This window comes from Tenrec ecaudatus, chromosome 6 (assembly GCF_050624435.1).
Source record: "Tenrec ecaudatus isolate mTenEca1 chromosome 6, mTenEca1.hap1, whole genome shotgun sequence".
NCBI lineage: Eukaryota > Metazoa > Chordata > Mammalia > Afrosoricida > Tenrecidae > Tenrec > Tenrec ecaudatus.
In genome coordinates, this window is record NC_134535.1 from 74,980,199 (window position 1) to 75,007,661 (window position 27,463).

At 37.7% G+C, this 27,463-nt stretch overlaps 2 protein-coding genes across 3 annotated transcripts; one reads left to right on the plus strand and one right to left on the minus strand.

Annotated features, from left to right (window-relative positions):
• Window positions 1-355: 355 nt before the first annotated feature.
• LOC142450876 (small ribosomal subunit protein eS27-like) lies at window positions 356-688 on the minus strand. Its single transcript, XM_075552812.1, has one exon. The coding sequence runs from the start codon at window positions 671-673 to the stop codon at window positions 422-424; it is 252 nt and encodes an 83-aa protein (XP_075408927.1). The 5' UTR covers window positions 674-688; the 3' UTR covers window positions 356-421.
• Window positions 689-2,658: 1,970 nt separating this feature from the next.
• PTGES3 (prostaglandin E synthase 3) lies at window positions 2,659-27,219 on the plus strand. 2 transcript variants are annotated; one of them, XM_075551451.1, is made up of 8 exons: window positions 2,672-2,958; window positions 17,182-17,295; window positions 17,426-17,495; window positions 17,861-17,959; window positions 18,679-18,768; window positions 25,366-25,428; window positions 26,219-26,243; window positions 26,330-27,219. In XM_075551451.1, coding segments are annotated over exons 1-8 (483 nt in total). In that variant the 5' UTR covers window positions 2,672-2,956; the 3' UTR covers window positions 26,350-27,219. The 2 variants fall into 2 exon arrangements, with proteins under 2 accessions (XP_075407567.1, XP_075407566.1); XM_075551452.1 differs by lacking the exon at window positions 25,366-25,428 and having other exon boundaries at window positions 2,659-2,958.
• The last annotated feature ends 244 nt before the right edge of the window (window positions 27,220-27,463 follow it).

A 27,463-nucleotide genomic window follows, 5' to 3' on the forward strand; every position in this document is an offset into this window, starting at 1 on the left:
AAGTCTTGTTGTTGTGTGGGTGAAAAGGAGCAAGCAGTCAGACTGGGAAGTGATGACCCAAATAATTGCCAAATGGGTTAACATTTTTCCATTTCTAAATTAGTCTTAGAGTCATATATGGCTCACACCATCCTTGCGGTAGTCCAGCAGAATGATCATACCTTACAGATTCATGAGTTCAACAATAAGCAAGGATGTGCTTAAATTTTCCTCAGCCCGTCTTTAAACATTTTACTCTTTCTGCTCTGTTCTTCAAGTTTGTCCTGAATTGATTTCTGGCAAATTATGCCAACGCATTTTTTTTTTCAAAAAACCCCAAACATAACTTTTTTTTAATCCTTTAGAAGAGTTATAATTTTTTTTTTTGTATCCAAAATGGGTTTATTAGAATGGCTTCCCACTCATCTCGACTCCGGGCCTTTTAGTGCTGCTTCCGTCTGAAGGAGCATCCTTCTGTGAGCCTTGCTTTTCCTCCTGTAGGCTGACAGAGGACAGTAGAGCAGCCAACACACAAAACTACTGTTTGTGCATAGCTGAAGACCGTGGTGATTTTATAGCAGCCTGGGCATTTGACATCCATGAAGTAGGAATTGGGGCTCTGCACCAGGCGCTTCTTCTTGTGTTTTCTCTTCTCTTCGGGAGAGGGGTGAAGGAGATCCTTTGCGAGAGGCATGATCACCGAGCGGTCGTCAGCGCCGGAAAGGCAGAAGAGTTATAATTTTATCGATCATTTTATTGGGGGCTCTTACAGATATATAATTTTTTCTTTTACAGCTATTATAACAATCCATAATTCAATTATATCAAGCAAACTTGTGCATCTGCTGCCATCATTTTCTTCCTACTTGAGCTCTTTGATATCAGTTTCTCTTTATTCCCTCCCTCCCCCATCCTATCACCCTATTATAACTCTTCTATAAATATAAATTAATATAAGTCAAATATTTAACTTATTGATAGAATCAGTAAAATAGTAGAGTTGGTTCCAGGAGCATTTAGGGAAGCCAGGAGTTATAGGCACAAAAATAATTACAACTAAGATTGCTAAGCTAAATAAAACTGACTAGTAACCTACAGAGCAATAAAATCTATACTATATAGGGTTTCCAGGAATCCGAATTATCTTATAGCAGTGAGGTTTTCTTTGTTTTGTTTTGGGAGTGCCCTGGCAGTGATTACAGGTCACCATCGACTCTATGGCACAGTTTTTGTGGCTCTGTCAGTGATTTTTTAAAATCGTTTTATTAGGGGCTCATACAACTCTTATCACAATCCATACACACACCAACTGTGTAAAGCACATTTGTACATTCATCACCCTGTTAGAGATTAAATGCTCAGCTGCTAACTGAAAGGTTGGTGGTTCGAGCCCACCAGTCACTCAGCAGAAGCTGCTGCTCGCTCCTTCCCAAGATTTACAGCTTTGGAAACCCTATGCGGGCTGTTCTTGTGTCCTATCAGGTCATTGAGTTGAAATCAACTTCAAGGAGACACACTTGACAGTCTTTCAGTTGACTGGGATCATGGCAGTCATGGTAGAACTGCATGCAATCAGTTTCCCCTTTCTCCCCCCACCTTCATGGTATTGATATTCCCATTACTGTTCCGGAGGGGTGTATTTGTCCTGGATTCCCTGTATCTAGAGCTCTTATCAGTACCAGTGTATATGCTCCGGTCTAGCAGGATTTGCAAGATAGAAATGGGATCATGATTGTGTGTGTGTAGGGTGTGGGGAGGGTAAGCCCCCCCAAAAATAAGAGGAATGTGTATTTCGCCAGTGCAGTGTATATTTTTATGCATTTTGTCTTCCTAGAGAAGCAGGAGTATTAAAGATCAGGGATCTTCTTTCTAATGGGACCTGAGATAAGGTTTTTGTCTTGAACTTCCTTTGTATTCTAACTAGTGTGTAATTCTGTTATGTGATGTTACGCAAACTTTTAGTTTTTAGCTATCTTCCGGTAGAGTCTAACCGGGTGATTTGTGCAGACCTAGGCTTCACGTTGGGAGAAGCTTGACACCCACCGCACCCCACCCGGCAAAAGCTAGCCTAGCCTGTCTCACCTTCATACAGCCCGCTTTATCTCAAAGCAGGGAAAAATCGGGTCCCAAACCTCGAATTTCTGCCGTCCCTGGGCATGGCTTCCAGAAAAATGCGAAGCAGGCCTAGGTCCTCGATTTCTAAGTTAGCTCCTTTCCCAAACTATCCCCAATACCACCAGCAGCAGCAGCGCCTTTTCACATCGCTCTTTGCGATGAAGTACGCCATCAAGCGTCCAGATTTCCATTTCGCTTCCCTGGTTTCCCGACTCTGCGACCCTCCGCCTGGGCCTTCCTCTCACGGCTGAGGAAGCCGTTTCTCCGGGATCTGCCTCAAGGCGCGCGGCCGGGCGGTTGGGCGGCCAACGGTTTTCTACCTCAAGGTGGGAGCGAGGAAAGAGAGGCGGGAACGAGCGCGGCGCGGGGAAGGGGCGAAGGGCGGGGCCGGCGCCGGGAAGGATCGCGAAGGAGCCAGAGGCTCCGCCTTTTCCGTAGATATCTCTAGAAAGCCGCGCAGGAGCCTGGAGGCGCAAACTACGCACGCGCGGCGGCAAGGCCCGGGTATTTTGCTGCGTCACCAGCCGCCGCCCGGTCTCACCACCCCTCGTTCGCACGCGCGCACGCACGCACGCACGCTCGCTCGCTCGCACGCACGCACGCACGCTCGCTCATTCTCTGTCCGCGCGCCCCTTTCCTACACTTTCCTCCTCTCTCCGACCGGAGGAGCCGCTCTCTCCGCGCGGTGCATTCTGGGCATCCAGGCCGAGCCCGCCGCCGCCGCCGCCGCCTGAGGAAAGCGAGAGGAGGCCGCGACCGGGGAGAAAACCCCGGATTCGCCACCGGAGAGGAGCCCATTCCCCAGCCGCTGCCGCCGGAGAGGCCCGCCCACCCGCTCGCCCGTCCCCCTGCCCCGTTCACAATGTGAGTGCGACACCGCCGAAGGAAGGTCGGCTCCCGGGGAGGCCGAGGCCGCGCTGGGGGCTGCGGGAAGCCGCCCTCGGCCCTCTGGCCACCCACCTTGGGCCGCCTTCGCTTCCTCCGCGGCCGCGGGCCCCAGTCGCTCCAGCCTGAGGGTGGGAACTCCACTCCCTGGTTCCGGTTACCGTTGGCGGCTGGAGGGCATTTTCCCTCCAGATGGCCTCTTTCCGCACCTCTGCCGTCCCTCAGCTTCTCGGTGCTGGAGAGACCACGTTACCCCGTTGGCCGGCCCGGATTACCCGGGGGCTCCCCGTAACTTAGCGTTAGGCCCGTGTCTGTGAGCTTTTGGCCATGCGGAGGCGCGGGCCGCCACCCGGCTTGTTGAGCAGGCCGGTTTTCCCGCCCCGCGACGCCGGGCCCAGGCCTGGGGCCAAGTACACCTGTGGTGGGTGCTCCGCGGAGACCGAGGGTGCCTTCTCCCAGCGCAGCACGCGGCCCTCCGCCATGAGCGACAGGTCACTGCTAGGCAACTAGAGCGAGGCCACACCGACGTCACAGCTTCCTTCCCCCTCGTGTGCCTTGATCTCTTGAATATGAGCCCCCTCCCAAGTTTCCCCTTAAATCCAGTCTCGAAGGGCATGAAGGCTGCCCAAACCCGGCCGGGCCCCCGGCAGCGAGGAGGAGTTACCATTGAGCAGGTAGTTTGGCACGTGTCGATCCGAAAGACACATGTGGACATTTTGTGTTCCACATGAAACTGCAGATGCGGTATATAGTCCAATCACAGTTTATGTAAGGCGTGGACAAGTGCATAGTTGCCTCCTTATTTGAATCTTGGGTCTGTACGTGGAGGTGACTTCGGAGTCTTTGTCTACCTTCGTTTCCTTATCAAGAAAAGACTTGATTTTTTTAATGAAACGAGCCTTTGGGGCACTGGCACCAACATCATGCATAGCCAAGAAAAGTGTTAACTTTTTCAGACCTAAGAACTACAGGTTTTGTAGTGTCTGGGGGTGCTAACTGCCCCCTAAAAGTGAGGTGTGGAGAACAAACAATGGTAAGGAAACCTTTTTTCAATCCGAATTTTTTAAAAAGACACAATTTTGGCCTCCCTATACACCCACAAACACTGAAATTCATATATTGAGCACAAAATAAAATTAAAAGATTTTATTGGGAGCCTTTACAACCCATAACAATCCATACATCAATTGTATCAAGCATATTTTTACATATGATCTTTGGTAAAGTTAAATTTTAAGGTTTTACTGTAACAGAAATATTTTAATATTAGATGAATATATTGGGCCAGAAATATAAATGGATAAATACGGCATACACTGCAGCCAGTTGATAGGACTGACAAGCTTCAAGAAGAAGACATTACTTTTCTTTTTACATTTTATTAGGGGCTCATACAACTTATCACAATCCATACATATACATACATCAATTGTATAAAGCACATCTGCACATTCCCTGCCCCAATCATTCTCAAAGCATTTGCTCTCCACTTAAGCCCTTTGCATCACGTCCTCTTTTTTTTTTTCCCCTCCCTCCCCGCTTCCCCCTCCCTCAAAAGACATATTACTTATTGTAAGGGAGAATGTTACAGTTATGGAGACTTTCACACACAGATGTTGGTATCCAATAGGAAATTTAAACGTATAAAACAAGTTTTGCTTTTCCACTTGAAATTTTTATTCCAAGTGTGTTATTCCTGGGAGGTAGAGTAAGCTTGCTGCTAAATTAATGTACATCTCTTGTCCAGCCTAGTTGGGTGCAGTGCAACATGTATTAAATGGCCCAAAATTTAGGCTTTCCTGTTTTATGCTGCATTCTTCCTGTTACTCCCTATTTGGTAACACCAATTTTTAATGTAGCCAAATGCATTGCTTTTCATGAAGATGGCATTTTTAATGGTATTATAGCATTAAAATAGATAAGCATTTGGGCTATGTACATAGATTAAAAACTCAGGTGAAAGTGTAGTAATCAATAATAAAATAACCCATTGGATTAAGCAGTCTTTACAAGGCTCCTCCCATCAAGTGAAGGTTTTGGAGAAACCAGATAAATCATCTTTAAAATACTTTGCCATCTTTTAATTTTTTTCTGGGGGTCTTACTGAACTAGTGAATTTGTAATTAAAAAAACACATGAGTTGTGTAGGAAGAGACCTTTAATAGGGTCATTTACTCCTACGGATTTAATTTGGTGCCTGTTGTCTATAAGAAATTAATGTTTAAAAGTTAAATGATCTTCAAAAGTTTATATTGAGTGCTGAGTATCTGGGGCTGTGCTTTTCTTTAGTTGGAAGCCTAATTAAAGCCTGGTGATTTCCTAGTTAAAATTCTTTTAAGTTTTACATTACAAAAGTTTTATCAAGTGACTTCCAAAGGTGCTCAGTTTCTATTCTACCTTGAGATTTTCAGTTTCTATTCTACCTTGAGATTTTAGCCCTGCCCTCCAGCATAAAATGCCTGCCCAAACTTCACCTTGCCAAAGTGTGGGTAAGTTGTCCAGAAACATAGTGACTGGCTGTGACATTAAAATCTACCTTATAGTACTGATTAGTCTTTAGCTCCTAAAACAAATTGTGATGACCATGTGGAATGCAATTAATTTCTCTTTCAAATAGCTTTTTGATAGGTTAGGAAAGAGTGATGGTGGCCTTTGTTCAGTTTTGCTTTCTTAACCACTGTAACTTGGCAACAGGTTTTTTTTTCCTTCCTTGTTTTTATATTCAGTTAGACTTTAACTAGAAGGCAGTGAAAATTAGACAAGGTAAATCACTGCAATCTAGTTATTACATGGCTAAGTTAAAATTCTCTTGGAAAATATATTTCCTCAGTTGTAATCCTTTTGAAAAGGTCTATCATTTTAGGCTCTTGAGTGGGTGGCTTAGACTCTACCTTGTCCTTAGAAATGTAACATCTTTTTGTTTGTTTGTTTTAAATATAGCATGTGAGTTCTTAAATTGAAAATTGTGTTGAATGTTAACTTGCTTATAGAAATACCAAGCTTTTTGATTTGCTGTGTGGATTTGCAATGATTAAAAATTGATATCTACTTACTCAGTACACCTTTGAACAGTTCAATTTTCCAGGAAGATACCAATTTTAACCTTACCTTGAGCAAATTACTTCCCCCTCGCCCTCCCAGTCACATTCCAGAGTCGAGTAAAATGTGCTTTTGTAGATACTTTGTGCCACAGGTACGTAAGGATCTTTGTAGACATCTTATACTATGTAGTAAATTGATATAAATCACAGGTAAACATTACTACCTTTTTTTTATATTTAATATCTACCACTTAAACAGTTCACACCGTGCTTAGTAGTCTACTAAGGAGCTGGTGTTAATAGAATTAAAAATTGGAGTTTCTGGCAAAAAGTATGTGCCTGCCCCAATCAAAAAATTATGTCGTCTTGGAGTTCAGTTTTATTATATCTTAAACACTGCTTATGTTGTGTCCTACCATTACAAAAATGGAGTGCTAGGGCCCTAAAATTTGTCTGTAATGGAGGCAATAAATGTTGGCTTTCCTTGAACTTGTATGAAGAGAAAATATTTGATAAGGAAAAATGTGCAAAAATGGTACTACAAAGTCATAGAGTTGTGTTTTGTTTTTTTTAGGAAAGTTCTTGGGGGATGGTAATATTTAAGAACTGTTTGCACCTCTTTTACAAACGGAATGGAAGTTTATTTGTGTTGCCCTTGATGTCTTGTTACTTTCTTCTGTATGCTTCTAAGCAGTTTAATTTGTTTGGTAGTTGGTCCAAACAACTTAATAATTTGCCCAAATAACTTGATGGTGTTAGCTGCTTCTTGATAAACTAGTGCTGCTCTAGGAGCCCTGGTAACATAGTGGTTATATGTTGACTAGACTGTAATTCATTCCAAATAGAGTGGAACTGTTGCTTAGACTACTATTCTTAGACATCTTAAAACTCTTCTAACTTCTGTCCATTAGTTCTAAAACTCGTGCTGTTAGAGCTGTACCCTACTCTTGCAGTACCAAATTTTGATTTACTAATCAAGTGTCACCATGACAGTATCTTTTAAGTGGATGGCTTTATCACAACTTTATTGTCTTTTTAGAAATTATCTCAAGATATGAAGGATCTTCAAACTGTTTTAGAAAATTGATATCCCCCCCCATGTGCTATTGACTGGGTGAGAATTTATAAAACGTTTGCTTCTCCACTTTTCACCTCCTTTGACATTAGTGGCAATACACACAATGTAATAGCACTTCCCAATTTTTCCTCATCTCCTTCTTGCTGCCTTAGTTTTCTCCCTGGGTAAATACTACTCTTCTGACCTCATCTGGATGATTGGTTGATCTACAGAGTTCATTTATGTCCCTGTTTTTATTCACCTTAAAGGCCTCTGGCTGAAAGTTGAACTACACGGACGGACGAGTTCAGTTCCAGGCTTGTAGGGTAAGGATATAGTCTCAGGGATTCTGTTGATCTATCCACACAGGAAGCTGGTGGGTTTTTGTTTTTAAGATTTAAGTTTTGGTTAACATTTTTCCCCTCCCCCCACTGTATCCAGGACTTTCCACTGTAGGTGGTAACCAAGAACCATCTGGCTCTACTCATCTCTGGTTTGTGGAGGCTGGGGTTCTTGGGTCATTAGATCTTTGGATTGATGTTTCTATGAGTCCTTAATTTTCTTCACTCTTCTTTGCTCCAGATAGGAGAGGTCAGTAGTAGCACTTTAAATGACCGTTCACAGGATTTTAAGACTGTTCACTTAGTCACAAAGTAGGGTGTCTTTGGTGACCTTTGATGTCTTCTGAGTCTCTGGTTCCAGGCTCAGTGACTAATTTCCACAAGCTGATTTACTCAATGGCTGTCTTCATAACTTTGGCCTATGTGTACCCTCTTCATTCATGGATATATAATGGTAAATGAAAAATGTATTGCAACCTGGGTTCAGTTCTTGCATACATTTAACTAAAATTAAAATGTACCAGTCAATGGCTATAGGTAGGTTCCCTTAATCATCTTAGATAAGCGGTGCGCTTCTGTCCTCAAGATAGGAAGGAGAAAGATGAGGCTTTCTGCGCCAATAAAGATTTTTTTCTTTTTCCTATACAGATTTGTAGTCCTGGAAATCATATATAGGGTCACTGAATTGGATTTGACTTAGTGGTAGTGGGTTTTGATTCTTGAGTCTTAGTTTGACTGTCCTATGAGAAATTAATTGGGAAACCTTCAGGCCTTTCTGTTTTTGAGACTCAACAAAACACGAATTGAGTCCCTCAAGTATGCCAAAAATCTATGGAAACATTCTCTAAAGCTCATTTTTTTATGAATATATTTTTCACCTTTTCCTACCTGTTAGCATTTTGTCTATTCACTCAGATTGTTGCTGCTGTTATTACCAGTTTGTGTATGTAATATTACTTACCTGTTGCCTTTAGGATCCTTGGTGTAGTAATTATGCTTTGGACTGTGGTCTACATGTGAGTAGTTCTAAACCACCATCGGCTCCACAGAAAAATAAGGGTTTTCTCTTCCAGTGAACACTTGTAGTCTCTGAAAACCCCTCATGGAGTTATGAGTCATCATTGACTCAATGGCAGCAAGTTTTTTGTTGCCTTTAACTTGCCCTTCTCCAAGTATGTGTGTCTTTGCCTTTTTGTGCTGATCTCTTGTGTATTGTATATTCCCTTTCCCATTGCCCAAATTGATATGTCTGCCTTCTAGCTAGATAGTACTTGTGGTTTTTTTTACCCTCTCACCCTAGCGTCTGGATATACATGTTTTTGAAGGGACACAGATTAGTCCATATAAGCTGCTATCAGTATAACCTTGGCTCTCAGCTTTTGCACAACCAGATCAGTTGTACATTCGTTTTCATTGACTAATTTTTTGGAAGTATGTTATCAGACCTTTCTTTTTAGTCCATCTTAGTATGGAAGTTCCTCAGAAACCTGAGCATTATAGCAACATGCATATCTCCACTGATAAATTGTGGGTGGTGGATGCCAATGAAGTACACTGGTTTGAAATCACATCCAGCCTCCTGCATGGAAGGTGCAAATTTTACCACATAGCCATTGTCCTTAACAATAGCTGTTTGAAAAAAAAATACCCATACGTGGAAAGATTTTTTTCTTTCTGATTTTTTCTTTTACAACTACTTACTACAGGATATGCATGTCTTTTGACCACCGTATTACTTTAAAACCATGAAGTCAGATTAGATTCTTCCATCTCATTTCCTGTTTCCCATTGATTTTTGTAGGTATTTGTGTTTTTATTGGGGCAACCACCAAAAATCAGCTTTGTAAAAAAGAAATGTAATGAAGAAGGACATGGAATCTAATGTTGAAACTGAATTACCTTGAACTAACAGTTTGCATAGCATCTTCGTTCAAAATTCTCTCCTGCAAAGTTCATCTACAATGTCTTGATTCATGTTGGCACATTATGATGGAGGAACTAGAGGACAGCATGTTTATTCAGATCACATTGTCAGGAATTTTTCTATTACAGTATAACTGGTATACAGCAAGTCTGAAAATAATAAGAAACATCTCTTGTGTGAGAGAGTTTGGTTTCTTACACTTGGAGACAGGACTTTCTGATAAACTATTTACAAATGAAAGCCACCTGCCCCCACTTAACTCACAAATTCATCTAACAAGTAAAACTGTTACACCTTGAGGAAAAAGAAAAACCACTCAGTCTGAACCTGGGCTATGCCTTCTTTTTTCACAGCATGCTCCTGGCTCCTTAATTTGAACAGTAGATTTATCAATTTGTTGATTCTCTTAATGGCAGTGGTAGACTAATTGACAAACTTTATTTTTCAAAATTAGCAAATTTCGGGGAACCCAGTTATAAGGATCTACATATAACCTCCTCCCTGGGGGACGGACAACAGAAAAGTGGTGAAGGGGGATGTCGGATAGTGTAAGACATGACAAAATAAGAATTTATAAATTATCAAGGGTTCATGAAGTGGGAGGAAAATGAGTTTATACCAAGGGCTTAAGTGGAGAGCAAATATTTTGAGAATGATGAGGGCAACAAATGTACTTGACACTGGATGGATGTATGGATTGTGGTAAGAGTTGTACGAGCCCCAAATAAAATGATTTTTTTTAATGACAAAAATTAGTAAATCTCACCTTTAACAGTTTCCTTTTTGCTGCTGCTGTGTGTTTTCCTCTTGGTTTTGAGGAGTTTCATATTCTGCCATATCTGTTAAAGGTACTCTGGGATATAGAAGATTTGCTAACCTTTTATCATTTTATTGGGGGCTCGTACAACTCTTAATACAATTCATACATACGTACATTGTGTCAACCACATTTGTACATTTGTTGCCCTCATTCTCAAAACATTTGCTTTCTACTTGAGACCTTGGTATCAGCTCTTTTTTTTCTCCTCCCCCTTTTTTTTTTTAAAGAAGTTTTATTGACGTATACCTTACATACCATGCAATTTAATCGTTCGATGATAATATTTGTGTGGGGGGAAAAGATTTGTACAATCTCACCACAATCAATTTCAGAACATTTTCTCTTACTCGTTAGCACTCTACTCCCTCCCATCCATACCTGCCATGCCCCTAGGCAATTAATCCATTTATTTTCTTTAGATCAACCTATCCTGGATTTTCTGTAGTCAGTCATGCAAAACACAGGAAACAAAACCAACAATAATGACTAGCAAATCAGAAAAATCTCCATCAAAAAGAAATCACAAAATACTAAAAAATGAAACAACTTTGAAATGGTCAAAAGGGCAATCAACTGATAAGGTATTATACTTTAACCTAACTTTATTTGCCAGAATCAACTTTAAAATTCTCTGTGTGATAGCAAGGCTATTCCCATCCCTCATCTATGGGCAGAGGAAACTCACCAGAAAGTTTCCTTGAGCTTTTTGAAATTACTTCATATTTCTACAGGAGTACGGGTTAACTACGATAGTATGCTACAACTCTCTTGTCAGTTTTACATTTTTATTTTAATTGTTTGTATTTGAGATATTTTTAAACCACAGAATATTTGCAAGCATGACACAACCAAAAGATAATGTCTTCTGACATGAAGATAACTTTACCAATATGATTCTACATTCTAATTTAGTTTTTAAGTACTGTATATACTTGAGTATAAGCCGACCTGAATATCAACCAAGGCACCTAATTTTACCACAAAAACGGCATTAACAATGTGCTGAGATACCAAGGGCTCAAGTAGAAAGCAAATGTTTTGAGAGTGATGAGGGAAACTAATGTACAAATGTGCTGGACACAGTGGATGTATGTACGGATTGTGATGAGTTGTACAAGCCCCCAATAAAATGATTTAATTTTTTTTACTGTGCTGAGAAACTCAGTTTATACCCGCGTATATATGGTAGCTTTTCTTTGTAGAAACGTTACTTCTAAACCTAAAAGACTTCTAAGCTCTAGGAGTATGGTTAAATGCTCGATTACTAGTGGAAAGGCTAGCATTCAAACCTACCTAGAGGGCATGCCTCAGAAGACAAACCACAGCCTTAAGAACCATGGAGCACTTCACTGTGCAACAGGGTCGCCCTGAGCAAGAGTCCCTCTACTACTCCGTAGCAACAATTAAAAGTTGTTTTCAGAGTTAATTCAGACATGATCATTATCGTGGTACATGATGAAACTCGAAAGGATTACCGTATATACTCGTGTTATAAGCTGAGGTTTCCAGCACTTTAAAAAAAACTGGGATTTTATTTAGGTCATGTTCTTAGTACACAGCAACAATTCCAAATACCATTTAGAAAATGAAAGAGTGAATGAATGTTCCCCCACTCATCTGGAGGTGGCTTTGTGGCACACACCACCACTGGCAGCAGGCTGTTCTGTGTGCGCTGTCCTGCGTGGAGTCCACTCTCAGTTACCAAGCCTCCCTCAGGAGCCCAAAGGACAACTGCCCAGGTCACAAATTGTTTACATTCTTTTTGGTAAGCCATTTTCCAACACATTTTTAATTCAAGTTTTTATTCTAACAAATTGTGTGAGGCTGTGTGCTATTAGAGAATATATTACTAAAATCTAAAGGAGGTTTACCCAAGTTAGATTTGCCTGTCCTGAGTTAAATTGGTGGTCAGGGATTGAGAATGACATAATGTCATCTGTAAATCAGTCTTTGAATTTGTATTTGTTTTGAGCATTTGCTACATCTTGTGAAAAAGGATTACCAAGTCAATATTCTGCTTTTGGACAGTTGACCTTACACCACTTTGGTCTTATGAAAGACTTAAGCTAAATGGAAGAAGCTAAAGAAGATTCCCGCTTTTACAAAATAAAAAAGTAAAGACAAATTTAATGAGTTATTTTATGGGTCTAGCAATTCATGCCCTCCTCCCCATATAAATTAATGATAACTCTTGCTACACTTGTCATTTCTGCTTACAAGAGGTTTCATTAAATGCTCAACTTTCAGAAACCTGTATACGCCTTCAGAATACATTTGATTTGTCTTGAGTCCTTTATTTTGGGCATGTTTAATTTATTGGTTATGCTTTGGTTACCGATCTGGACTCTAATTATACCCCCTTTAACTGAGTCTACCTCTTCCCCTCTTAATCTAAAGGAGCATCTCAGTTAAAATTAAACCAGTTAAACTTTTTTTGTTTATTTGTTTCTAGTTAATTAACCAGTTCATGTTGAATTGACTGGCTCTTGACGACGATGTGTGTCAGTAAAATTGTGCTCAATGGGGTTTTTAACAATAGATTTTTTCCAAAGGTTTTGTTGACAATAATTCACATTGTACAATTCCATTGTTCAGTCACATCAAGAAGAGTTGTACAATCATCACCACAGACAGTCCCATAATTTTCAATTTTGTCCTCATCTTTTTAGCCTCCTACTTACCCCCTCAAGTTCCCTGCCATACCTCCAGGAACCACTGAAAGAAGTAAATATTAAAAATTAGAACAAATTTAAGGAGATCACATGACAGTCGCTAAATTTTAACTAATTAGATGTGCCAGCAATCTACTTTCTAAAGCATTCTCTGTTCTCCATGATAGACTGTTCACAGCCCTAGTCCGTAGTCAGGGGAATCCACATGTATTTCCCCTTCACGGTATTTTTTTAACTGATACAACTTTAAAATGGGTCAGAAGGGAGATAAAATGCTTAAGTGGCAAATACTTATTTATTTCCCTAGTTTACAATAAAAATTGAGTATTTAACAATGGTTTATTATACTTAAATGTGGGGTAAGATTTTATTTATTTTTAAAGATGAAAAAACCCTCAAGACTGCTATGAGGCAAAGGGATTAAAGATTAGATTGCTAGAAATTTTGCCAGAATAATGTAGAACTCTATATGGTTTTATAGAAAATGAAAGGTGTCTATGTACACAATCCCTCCACTCTCCCCAAATATGAATTATTAACTAAGATTTATAGACATCTTATGAATGTTCATTTTGTTTTGCCGAAGTCTGATTTACAAACCCGAGATTTTTCACACTTAGTGTTTGATGGTCAGAATGATGATCTATAGAAAATTTCTGGAGATTGGAAATTTGGCAGAAAAAGAAAGTAAAGATGTTGGGCTTTGGCCAAGGTTTTGGATGTTAGGGAGAAGTTACGCTGTAAAATTGTATTCTGCCCAATATTCTTTGGATTTATTTCTGTTAGTGCTTTCCCCTTTAAACAAAAAACTTGGTGTTTGTCTTTTCTAATTCAATATGACCTCAATGTAATGTATATTATAAGGTTATAATTGCAATAACTGGAAATTTCCCTTAAGCCCCTCCTCTGCAATCTAGCTGTGCTGATTATCCCTTATTTAAAGTGAGTGGTTCTTAGAATGTTCTACAAAATAGGACTGAAACCAAGACTAACTCTTACGGGAGTAGAAAGTCTGCTGTGGAGGGACTGGTAGTTTCAAACTACTGGCCTTGAAGTTAGCAGTCCAACGCGTACAGTATAGGTAATAGTGAAGGAGAATTATTAGAGTTGTATAGTTATAGGCTTTGTCAATGTTGCCATTAAAACTAGAGATAAATCCAGCATAATTGGTTTGGGAGCTAATTGGCACCTCTTCATGGATTAGCTTGGAGAAAGGAAATGTAACCTCGTAAATGAGATACAATGGGGTTTTTAAAATATGTGTCTTTTACTGATTCAAAAAATCATGTTTCCCATTGCCCTTTAGAATGCTAATTTTAGTGGTTTAGATCAGGGTCAGTAAAACAATCGTTTGGTTTAGGGTCAGCTAGTAAATATTTGGGCCACAATCTGTCTCACATCCCCCCCTTTTTTTACCCTTTAAAGTTTATAGAATCATTCTTAGTGTTTGGACTGACCCCTGACTTTTACCATTTAAATTTGATTTATTGTCTGGAAAATGATGAATCTTAGATTGTTGGCTATGGATTTGAAGAAAGAATGGATTTTGCCTGATCACATCCTTAATCTGAATAGAAACTAAAGAGCTATCTTTGTAGCATTTAGTTTATTATATGTTAGTTGCTGTCGACCATGCTGACTCATGGCCCTGTGCGTACAGAATAGAATATCACATAGGTTTTTAGACTTGGGAATTTCTGAGGTATCTGTAGGTTTGAACTGCCAAACTTTGAGCTATAGTAGTTGTGTGTGTGCTTAACCATTTGTACTACCACCAAGAAACTGTTGTGTGTGTGTACACAGGTAGCCTTTTTTAAAGCATAAGAAAGGTCCTCTCTAACCAGGTTAATTTATAACTTTATGGTTTTGTTATTTTAAAATGTTTGTTTCTAACCCTAAACAAAAGATTAATACTATAATGAATTCTTGCATACCCAAAATAGGAAACATTCACAGTATAAATACAGCAGTGGCGCAAGTAGATGTTTAGCATTTAAAAGCAATAGTTTTTGAAATTTTGAAATAAATGTTAATTTAATAACTACGGTATAATTGTTTCCATTTTCCTATGCCTTATAAATGGAAGGTTTTTTTGGGGGGATTGCCTTTTTATAAACAACTCGCTGCCTTCTATAATAATTCTTATTCGTCTGGGTTGCTTCAAAGAGAGTTTACCATCGCAAAATAACAATGTCACCAAACAAGAGTAATTGGATTATTTTCATCCATAGAAGTCAGTAGGGTACTATATTCCTACATATACCCATCATTCAGCTTTACCATCTATCAAGCTTTTGACATATTTGTCCCTTTTCCCCTTCAAATCTTTTATATATAGCCTTCAGTTTTCATCTTGAAGGAATCTTTTTTTTATAGACTTTTTAAAGTTAAAGTATGTTCCAAAGCTTAGAAGTTTTCCTTTGTGTGCGTGCTGTGTCCAGATCACCACAGTTGTTTTAGGAGTATCTTTAATATCTATTTGGATTAACACATTGCAGATGGATCACGAGATAGATAACTCGTGATTTCTACAAGCTGTCTTCAGATGCCATCTGTTTGCATATATTTTAACTTATTTGTTTAGGTGTTTACATCAGTAGTGAATGTATCAAACTCGATTGTCTTCAGGTTCTTTTTGTTTGTTTAGCATTTTAGTGCATTTTGGTTCAATCAAATAGTTACTATTTGTTTGAATTGTTTTGCACTTATGATCAAACCTCAGTGAAATGTAAAACATCACCTAAATCGCTCAAGTGGTTTCCCGTTACACAAAAAGACATGAAAAAATTCTTAGCCCTAATTTTTCAAAGTAATATGGATTATGTTGATTAGTTTTACAAGTTTATAATTTCATGGCAATTATAGTTCATAGAAGTAATGTCCTGCATACATTGCAAAATATTGTTTCATAATGTGAGATGTTTAAAACCTAACAGCCGAAAAAATAACTGGCCACTTGGGTAAGTTGGTTAAAAAAAATCCAGTCTTTAATGTGTTAAGATGCAGAACCACATTCATATATTGTACTTGTTGGCTAAATTGCTCTTAGGTTTTCCTCTTGTTCAGAGGTTTTCTTGTGAATTGTGAATTTTGTCCTTGGGTAAATGCTTATGGCACTGATGTGTGTACACTTCACCAGTATTTTTGTTCTCCTTAAAGAACTTCTTTGTTTGGCTGAAATGGAGCCACGGGTGAATTCAGTTCTAGACCATAATAAAGGGTGCCTGTGAGCCATTGTCTCGGGAGAACTGTCCATTAGTAAGCATGATTTGTCTCTTTAATGCCACGATCACATTTTTCTCCCATTCTAGCCCGGACCTTCTAATGTAATCCCTTTCAAAGTAGTTGGTAGTAGTCACTGGACACCATCTAGTTCTGGGACATGGAGACACACTTGTGACCCACCAGTTCATTAGACTACTTGTTTTTTTCCTCCTTTCCTAGATTTGTTACTTCTTTATTAGCTTTTTCCTTTTCCTGGTATTTTCTACAGACTTTGATGGTTTGCTTAGGTTTAGATTAAACTTAAAATGAGAATAGATCACTGGGATAGTACTGTGGACTACTGCATGAAAATCAGATGTAGATGTATGTTTGTCCCAGTTTTAGTAGTAGTACATTGTGAAAGTCTTCATCCACTGATGATCACTGTCAGATCAGTCTGCTAAAAGTTGAAAGAAGAAAAATTCCTCATTTTCATCTATATCAAATAACTTCTGTAAAGAAGTATTCCTCATGACCTGGTACTGTTTTTTTTGTATGTGAATAAAAGCTCATAAAGGGGAGGAAGGGGACATATCTTAATTCTTCAATTGCCAACTTGTAAAGAACTCTGGTGCTTTATCCTCTGGTGACCGGCTTGTGTTACACAAGGGTCATCCTTCTATAGTCGCCCTCATTGCAAAGCATTTAAGCAGTCAGCTGCTAGATCAAACTCATGCAGGTCTGTGAGAGAAAAGACCTGGCAATTTGCTCCCATAAAGATGATGATGTTGAGTTCCGCCTATTGACCTGTCTCATCAGGTTTTCTAGTCTGTACTCTTACTGGGAGCAGATACTGCCAGGTCTTTTCTCCCACAAGTCTGGGTGGCTGGTGGATTTGATCTACCTAGAAAATCCTACGGGAGCTGTTCTGCTGTGCCACACAGGGTAACTGAGTCAAAATCAAAAAGTAAGATGTTGTTTCAAATAGAAATAAGTTGTAGATGAGAACTTTATTTTTAAAGCAAAATTATGAAGCAGGAAAATGTAGTACTACATATATGCAAACCATTGTAGATTGTGTTAATATTCCGTTAATAACTAATTAACCTTCCAGCTTATTTTCTCTTATCTATCTCATTGTAGGCAGCCTGCTTCTGCAAAGTGGTACGATCGCAGGGACTATGTCTTTATTGAATTTTGTGTTGAAGATAGTAAAGATGTTAATGTAAATTTTGAGAAGTCCAAACTTACATTCAGGTAAATTACTATTTTATATCAAGCTTATTTCGGACACCTTAATTACTTTGTCTTGCTTGTGTTTTTCACTGAAGTTATTATTAATGTTCACATTTGAAGAGACTTACTTTTTCTCCTTTTTTTATAACAGCTGTCTTGGAGGAAGTGATAATTTTAAACATTTAAACGAAATTGATCTTTTTCACTGTATTGATCCAAATGTAAGTAGCCTGGTGCGTTAATCCTGATTTAAACTGAGGAAATTACAAACCTTGAACACTCTTTAATAGTAAAAAGTAGCTCTTTAACAATTTAGAAGAAAACTAGGGATGTATTTGCATTTTGTGATCCTTTTCCCTCTATCTTAGTTGTGCCAAATTAGTTAATTCTTTAGGGTTTATTATTTATATTCATCTTTGGCAGGTTTGGTTATCTTTTTAGAAGGGGAAAAAAGGAAATGCTTTTGAAGGCTTAGTTTATGGATGTTTAGAACATACGTTCCCAAACTTATTTTGACTTACTCGAAGAAAGTGTATGCAAAACTGTTTAGTGAAGAGAAATGGTGTGATCTTCCTTTTGTTTTTAGGATTCCAAGCATAAAAGAACGGACAGATCAATCTTATGTTGTTTACGAAAAGGGGAATCCGGGCAGTCATGGCCAAGGTTAACAAAAGAAAGAGCAAAGGTAGGTTTCTAGTATTAGAAAATTCAAAATCTTTAAGTAATAAAAGGTGCATTTGTTTGGTGTACGGAATGTTGTTATTTTGTTGTGTAGTTACAGTAAGTACTACAGTGCCTGTGTTGTTCTAATCCAACCACCAAAGTGACTACTTGATACAGCCCTTTCAAGAGACCTTGACTAGAAGGTTGAATAAATTACTTAGAAGTTATTTGGAAGCATATCTTGGTGCCTCAGAAAAAAATTATATAGCCCAGACTAGTTTTCATAGATCTTTAAATTGGTTAGTATTTAAAGGGGCAGATTGGTTAATTGAATTTTATTGAAAATGCCTTTTATTAATGAGCTACATAAATGTGTATCAATTTTTATCATTTTTAATTTGTAGAAATAATCCTTGTATATGGCTGATAAACTTTGGCAGTGACTCAGAGTAAAAAGGAACATACTGCATTGTAATCCAATATATATAGCTAGATAATATTGCATCTTGGCCTTTGGGCTAAGATCAAGTATAGATGTATAACAATTGTGGGAGATAGTTCATGAAACTGTATTCATCTTTAGGACATTTTATTTTACTCTGGTGTTTCTATTTTGTGTGTGTGTCAATTTCATGCCCGAATAATGAATATGAACATTGTTTGAAAATGATTTGTCTAAATGTATATGACAGTATGTTCAAATTAACCAAATCATAAGGTATTGTTTGTATTGGTCAATAGCTTAATTGGCTTAGTGTGGACTTCAATAATTGGAAAGACTGGGAAGATGATTCAGATGAAGACATGTCTAATTTTGACCGTTTCTCTGAGGTAAGTTCTTTGAAATGAATTCTTTACCCCCAATAAATAATACAGTTCATTTAATTTTAAGCACCTATTGGCCTTTTCGAAATAGGAGTATTACAGGGCCATTTTGTAGTGGTACCAAAGAAGAATCTGAACAATGCTCCGTTTTTTGTTTTTTTAGATAGATGCAAAATGCCCATACAGCCATTTTTTATTTCCATTTTATAACATTACTTTTTTAAAAAACATTTTATTGGGGGTTCATACAACTCTTATCACAATCCAAACATACATCGATTATGTAAAGCACATTTGTACATTCATTGCCCTCATTCTCAAACATTTGCTCTCCATCCTAGATAATTTATAAATTACTATTTTGTCAATGTCTCCCTTCACCCACTTTTCTGTTGTCCGTACCCCAGGGAGGAGGTTATATGTAGATCCTCATAATCGGTTCTCCCTTTCCACCCCACCTTCCTCCACCCTCCCAGTAACATTACTTTTTTGGGCCAGTTGGATTGCAATTTGGGGCCCTGTAAAGTTAATATAAACTTTTAAACACAGAATCATATACAGTGTTATGAGACACACAATTATGCCAGTTATATTTTCAGTTTGAAAACATAAGAAAAAAATAATCCAGTCTCCTAAATGCATATTACAACAGCTCCCCAGAGAGGGGTTCTCTAGGTAGAGTAGGGCTTAATAAATGCTTGACTCCCTTCAAGAGTTAAAGCCTCAGGAAACCCACAGGGTCAGTTTTACTGTCTATTAAGGTCCCTGAATTGGAATCAACTCAGTGGCAATGAGTTTGTATGTTTTGGTTTGGTATTACAGTCCTTACCCTCAGTGGTTAATATGTGACCACTTAGCTACCTCTGCAAATCAGCACTGAACAGTCTACTTCATTGACTCCCTTTATTCTGTACAACATTAACTCTTTCTGTCAACAATTTGTTGTTTCGTTTTTGTTTTGTTTTTTCAACTTCCCAAGAGCTCTAGATTCTCTTTAACTCTACTACCATTGTATCCTCAGTATCTCGTGGTATTTGACAGACTTAAGCACATTTTTCATCAAAGAAATGTAGCGGCATATTCAACAAAGCTCTTGGGCTTAAAGAAACTCTTCACCAGATTACTCATATTACATGAACCAAAACGCCCCAGAAGACACTTTAAAATAATTTCGTTGGTATTTTATTTATTTATTTAATGGTATTTTTAAAAACATACATAGCAATGACTTTTGTTTGTAAAACTGTGTACAGTTCTGTGAAACTTTTAAGGTGAGTTCTCCTGATTCGTTTAATCTTGGGTCGTCTCTATTTCTCTAGATAGCATACTTTTTGCTTTATGATTAGAAACAACTAAAGGTGGGAAATTAGTACTTAATGTGTATTCCAACTACTTTAGTCCCAATTTTTTATGAGTTTATGTGAGGATTTTCCACAATGTTTGCTGCTTTGAAAAATGGGTTTTGTGCCTTTGCATTTTCTAAATTTTGTTTTGTTGCAAATTATGCAACAATTTCAAAAGTTCAGTGCCATTAATTACATTCTTTTGAGTTGTACAATTTTTCCCCTTTTTTCTGAGTTATTCCACCCTCATTTCACATAAACTCTCTTTAAGATTTCTCATTTTTCAAGTTGAGTCAATTTCATCCCTTACAGTTCTTAAAAGAGCATAATGCTCAAGCCAGACTTTTTTAAACTATATAAATGAAACTATTGTTCTGTTTCCAGATGACTTCAAGGAATATTTTTCATTTAAAGATGACGAGAGTTTTATCCACTTTGTGGCTTCAGAAAATCTAGAGCCCATGATAATTTAAAAATTCATTTGATCAGGATTCTTCTGTTATCTTTAATCAGAATGTTTACTAGTAATACCAGACACTCAGCTTATGGTCTCGTGACAAAGTAGGAAATTATTTGTGGAAGTAATTAGCCACATAAATCATACCATCCTATTCGTGACTCTCCTTCCTCTGTTGTTCTTGTGTATAGTTATGCCAATTGTTAACCAAGCCTGGATAAGCCTGTAATCTTTTAAGACCCCAGAAACTACACAGCAAACTAGAGAGTAGGAAAAAAGCACTAACCAGGTTATTAGGCTAAATTATGGGAATGACCCATGAAACCACAATGCTAAATCTCCAAACCAAGGAACCAAATCATTTGGGGTGTTTGATAGTGTACTTATATAGCTTCTGTAGCTGCTTTTTTTTTGGGGGGGGGTGCCTCAGGGTATGTTAAATATACAAGGAGGCTTTTCAATATTGGAGAATTCCATTATCTGTCAGTTCTGTTTTTCCAATAATTTTTTAAAGCTGCCTTGTATCTCTGCTTTTTATACAAGGTTACAATTTATTGATATCAGTGACAATAGTTGGCTTTGCATCCCTAATCATTGTTATAACACATGCGCCTTTTTTCCTTCCCATTTTTTTCCCATTCCTAATAACCAGTACTAAATTTTGGTCTCTTTATTTGCTTTTTGTTCGTTTTACACGAGTGAGATCGTATAATCTTTGTCTCATTAATTCATTTATTTTACTCAACATAATCAAGCTCTATTGATGATTAGTATGTACCAAGACTTCATTCCTTTTACTGGCTGAGTAGTATTACATTGTTTGTATGCACCATGGCTTGTTTATCCATTCATCTATTGGTAGGCATTTAGGCTTCACATTTTGGTTATTATGAATAGTGTTGTAATGAACATTGGTGTGTCTTTTAAGATTCACTACCTGAGCTCCAAAAAGGCTATACCATTTTTGCACTCCCACCAGTAATTGATAAGCATTCCAGTTTCTCCAAATCCTCACTCACAAATTTTTTTCTATTTTGTTTTGATCTTGGTCCTTCTAGTGAGCATGTAATGGTGTCTCATTTTAGTTTTGATTTACATTATTGTTCTGGTGACTGAGGATGGTTGTTCATCTTTCCATATGTGTGGTCATTGGAAGGTCCTCTTTGAAATATTCGTCTTTAATCATTGGGTGTTCATACAACTGTTACCACAATCCATACATATATCCATTGTGTCAAGCACATTTGTACATATGTTGCCATCATTGTTTTCAAAACATTTTTTTCTTTTCCTTCTTGAGCCCTTGGTATTAACTCCTCATTTCCCACCGCTGTGTACCTCCCAACCCCATTTTTAGCACATTTTGTTATTTGGTGTCTTTATTATTAAAAATAATCATTTTATTTGGCTATCTTAACAACTCTTAAATTATTACTTTCATATCTTATACCAACCTCTGTCTCCCTTTACCCATGTTTCTGTTCAACCTCTCCGGGTGGGGTTTATATGTTGATCATTCCAATCAGTTCTTCCTTCTCCCCTCACTTCCGCTTCCCCTCATGGCATTGCTGCTCCCATTATTGTTTTTGAGGGGGGGTTTATCTGTACCAGTGTACATGCTCCAGTCTAGCCAGATTTGTAAGGTAGAACTGGGGTCATGATGGAGAGGGGAGCATTAAAGACCTAGAGGAATGTTCAATGTTTCATCGGTGCTACACTGCACCATCATGTCAGGAAGGTGAGCATCAAAGAATGCTAGGTTATTAGAACAAAGTGTTCTTGCATTGAGGGAGGACTTGAGTAGAGACCCAATGTCTGTCTGCTACCTTGATAATGTATAAATATAATGCATGCCTTTTTTTTTTTTTTTTTTTTACTTTCCTCCTGTCCCACTATCATGTCCCACCTTCATTCAGCTCTCAGTAATTCCTCTAAGCTACATTGCACTTGATCAAACCCCGCCAGGTATTCTACACCTTCCTGGTTGTTTCCCTTGTCCCTGAGATTGTTTGCTCCTCACTCCCTTTCTATCACTCCCCCTCTCCCTTGTTCCCCCTGGTCCGTTTTCTCTGATTAGTTGTCTTTATTGTCCAAAGTTTTAGGTACTAGTTTGTTGTAGTTTCTGGTGATTCTGTACCAGTTGGTAGCTGTATTTTCTTTTTTTTTTTGTAACAACTTTGTTGTTTCACATTTGTACAAGGTTCTTCAAAAAGTTTGTGGGGAAAGCCTGTTAGGAAAAAAACTAAACCTGAATTTCAAAACATGTTTACATCTAAATGAACTCATACATACCTGTTATAACATATCTGAACAGGATTCATTTGAAGCATTTTCAAAAGGGTAAGACATCAGTTTGTAAAGTGCCTCAGAGCAACATGAATCTGCTAAAATGGAAGAAAAAAATGTCAGGTTTATGGTGGAGTATGGGTGGATGATTTTGAAATCACAAATGCTCTGCCAAAAGTTATGGGGATAATGCCAAAAGTTTACAAATGGGTAACCATTCTAAGAAGAAATAAAAACTAGTGAAGATAGTTAGCAATGCTCAACAAAATTCATTCCTGGTCTAAACTGAATAGGACCATTGATTAACAATAGCAAATACTAGACATTTCAGGTGGGTCAACTTACACAATTTTGACTAAAAACTTAGTTCATCAAACTTTCTGCTCTATGGGTATCAAACTTATTGCACCCAGCATAGCTGCCGGCAAGAGTAAGGCTTTGAACATGTGAAACAAGTTAGATCGAGAATCCTGAGATGAAATGTGGCTTTACCAGTGCAATCCTAAAGACACACACAATTGCAACACAGGGTTTCCAAGACTAGATCTTTATGGGAGTGAAGACTCCATCTTTTTCCTTTCAAGAAGGGAGTAGTGGTTTCTAACTGACCTTACTTTTAGCATAACCCGCTCTGCTATTCAGGGCTCCCCAGAAGTACTCCAGTCAACAAAAGCAGACTAATCATGGCAAGTTTTATTGGAGATGCTCAAGGCCTTTAGTTTGTTGGCTTAACTGGAGGGCCTAGAAACAACAATAACTTTATTATGAGTGTTTTGAGGAAATGAGCCAAAACGTTAATAGAAACATCCCACTCTCCAGAAAACCACCATAGTCCTTCACCACAATGAAAATGCTGCTCATACCTCTCATCTCAAGCAATTCAAGGATTTAGATGGGAAGGAATTTGACATCCACTTTAAGACCCCAATTTGGCATTTTCTGATACCTTTGTTGCATAAACTTTAAAAATCCTTAAAGGACAACTCTTTTTTTAAGCAGAAAGCGCAAAGTTTATTTAGCAAGGAAAGAAAAGCGCCTGAGGCAACAATAAGTTGTTGCTCAATGAACTGTGTCTAGAGGGTTTTATCAGATGTAGGGTACTTGGTCTCTCTGTGTCTTCTGATTGTGAATGGACCAATAACAGGTCTGGTCCTATTTCTCAAGTGAAATCATGAGCCTAGTCATACTCTGTCCCTGACTGGGTTGGACAACTCATTTTTCTTCAGTTAATAGAACACGGGGGGAGGGGCACAAGGGATGAAATGAGCTGATACCAAGGGCTCAAGCAGAAGAAAATATTTTGAGAATGATGATGGCAACAAATGTACAATTGTGTTTGACACAATTGATGAATGTGTGGATTGTGATAGAGTTGTATCAGCTGGCAATAAAATTATTTTTAAAATATTGATAAAACACTGCATACTTCAAATCTGTCTAGGCCTGAACTAAATGGCTATTGTCATCATCTATAAAAGTAGCTTAATCTTCACACTTAATATAAACAATAAAGCTTGTGATTTTTATTTTTTAGTTTTCATTTTTCCATGAACCTGTGGCGGCCCCTTCATCTTAGATAATCCATTGTTGAAAAGCTAAGCCTGACTGCTACAAACGTTTTATTTGTGTATTTAGATCCTCAATGTATTTTGAATTTATCTTTCGTATGATGTGAGGGATAGGTTGTTATATCAGGACCAGGTTGTTTAGATTATTGTAGCTGTATACATTCATTCCTCATGTACATAAGTTAGGTTCTGAAGACCAGGTTGTTGTACAAAAATTATGTTATAAGAGAGTGGAGGATGACTGCCAAATTGCATTGTGCATAAACTGGCATATCACCGAAAGTTATGGTGACACCCAACTTTAACTGTCACAGGCAAATATTAACTCTTGTACCATGGTGTTTGTTACTATAGCTACATACATGGTTAATGCACAAAGTAGAAAGATTTTATGCTATTTAAGTACTAAATGTTGGTAAGAGGTGAGGCAGTAGGTATGCTTCCCTCTTTTACTTTTCTTCTTTTGACATTTTTTAAGTTAATTGTCAAGACTTCACCACTTTCATTTATTGCTGTTTTTTGTTTTGTCTTTAGTTCCATATTCAGACCTTTTTAAAAAAACGAATTAGTCTAATTTCTAATTTTAATCATTTATGGTCAATATATTTAAAACCATAAAACTTGCTGTCTGGCTTGAGATACAAACTTTCACTTAAAAATCCTATTTCCCTTAGTGGTTAGAGATAACCACTATTCTCAATTCAATATTTTAATGTCTACATCATGATGAATGGGTTTTTGTAGGTCTTTACTTCCTTAAATGATAACTTAGTGTTAATAGTAAATTTATGATTTCATGTATAAGCTACCTTTATCCAAAACGGAAGATGCTTAGATTTATTTTTTAATTGGTGAAAATCTATGCTAAACTTAAGGTGTATTCTCAACATGCAGCCTAAAAGTAGGGCTTAATTTAACATTTTCAAACTAATTTTTACACTTTAAATAGATGATGAACAACATGGGTGGTGATGAGGATGTAGATTTACCAGAAGTAGATGGAGCAGATGATGTAAGTCTATTAATTCTTTTCTGTTTACTTTAATAGTAAGAAACAGTGTATTTATAAGTTGGTTTACAGATTCAAGATTAATTTCCCCCGTGCTCCATTACTGTTTTTCCTTAAAAGAAAAGGTGGAGTTTAAAATTTGCCGTTTTCTGAGGTATGAGTATACCTACTTTCAGAGGACTAGATTTCCAAAGAATCATTGTATAAAGATAACATATACCCAACCAGCTAAGAGCTAATTTAGCAGTTAATTTGATTTTGTCATTTTAGATTAGAAAATTATATTGGTTTTATAGGAAGACTAAATTAGAGACTATAATATGTAAAACAGATATGAGAAGAAATAATAGTAGATCTCTTTCATGAAATTTTCCCCTCTAAATTCTGTGTTACCAACAACCGGAAAGTTGTTCAGTACACTTTGGGAAGTGCTTACTTGAACTAATTTAACAGTGAATGTGCATGCCACTGGTTATCAACTGAGCCTTTTTTTATTCCCCTCCCACTGAAGGTAGACTTGAGGGACACAGTTTCTTTCAAAATTCAAGGGATGGACTAAATTTTCACAAAAACATGTACCAGCTTGTACAGGAAGATAAATCCCCAACTCTACATTTTTTCGCCCTAAGTAAACCATGCTCTTAAATCCAGTGAATAAATTACTTCACACTTGGTTTAACCATATGCCTTTGCTATGGTAATCAAAAGTACAGTGTTTCAACTTTAAAGTAAACTTTTCAATTGACAGGAATGTTTAGTCACTTTGGTAACTTTTTTTTATCCCCTCTTGCAGGACTCACAAGACAGTGATGACGAAAGTAAGTGCGTTTGTTAAAAATATGTTTATGCAGCAGTGGTTCACATCAAAGAATACATTTAATACTTATTATTTTCATTCTTTCAGAAATGCCAGATCTGGAGTAAGAAATGTCACCGAGGTTTTGAGAAAGAAAAATAACTTCTACAAGATTTCATAATTGAAATAATTCCTGATTGATAGCTCTAAAGGCAGATTCTGTATTTGCCTTCCTTAACCCATTTTCCAAACTGTTTGTTTTTTAAAGGCTTCACTAAGGGTTGATAAGTACCATTGTATGGGGGCAGTTTTAAGTCAGCTAAGGCAATAACCTTATGCATGAACATTTCCCAGACTTCGTGAAGCTGTTGAGGTCTTAGGCAAATGATTCAGCAGTTGTAATAAATAAAACATTTCACCTGAGTCTCCTTTACTTCATAACATAGATACTGACATATGAGAGGAAGCTCTCAGCTTAGAGAAAGATAACTAAAATTTAGATTTTAGTACCTGAGTCAAAATGGCTGAAATAAATTGGCTGGCACCATAAACTGGTAACCTGCTGTTCCTCTGTTGTACCTTCAGGATTGTTCCACTAAAGTTTTGTTTTTCAAGAGATTTACTTCACATTGTATGTAAGTGATCGCTTGTCAGTGTTCCAAATGTATCTTAGCTAAACCTAGTGAACGCCATAATCTAGATGGTTTTTGAAGCCTATACATTTGGTATTATTTGACCCTTAAGCTTTTACATCTCTTAGCATGGAGGACGAAGGAAGGCTGTACATTGTTGCTTGAGAGCCTGTACATTTAGACCAAATTTGTATTTTCACTGTTAAGTATGGCAAATAAGTGAAAAAATCTTAATACACTATTGGATTTTTTATTTTGTTTTTAATTCAGCTTGTACCAGGGCTGAAAACCTCAATTTGTGTTCATGATAGTGGGGATTTTTTTTTTAATATCTACATTCTTTCTAATAAACTGTTGGAAGACTTCTTGGCTGTCCTTTTAAGTGTCTGGTTTACTGTAATTTCCTGTATTACCATTTACTGGAATGGAGTTATATTTTTGAGGAAGAATTTGGGAGTATTCCTCTGTTTGAGAAGAGGTTTGTTGTAATGTTCACAGGACACCTTTTTAAAGTGGATCTGTAATGGGAAATTGTAGATGCACTTTGCAGCAGTTGGAAAAGAAAGTTGTGATTTGATTGAAATAAAACTGTTGTCCTCCTAAATCTTTG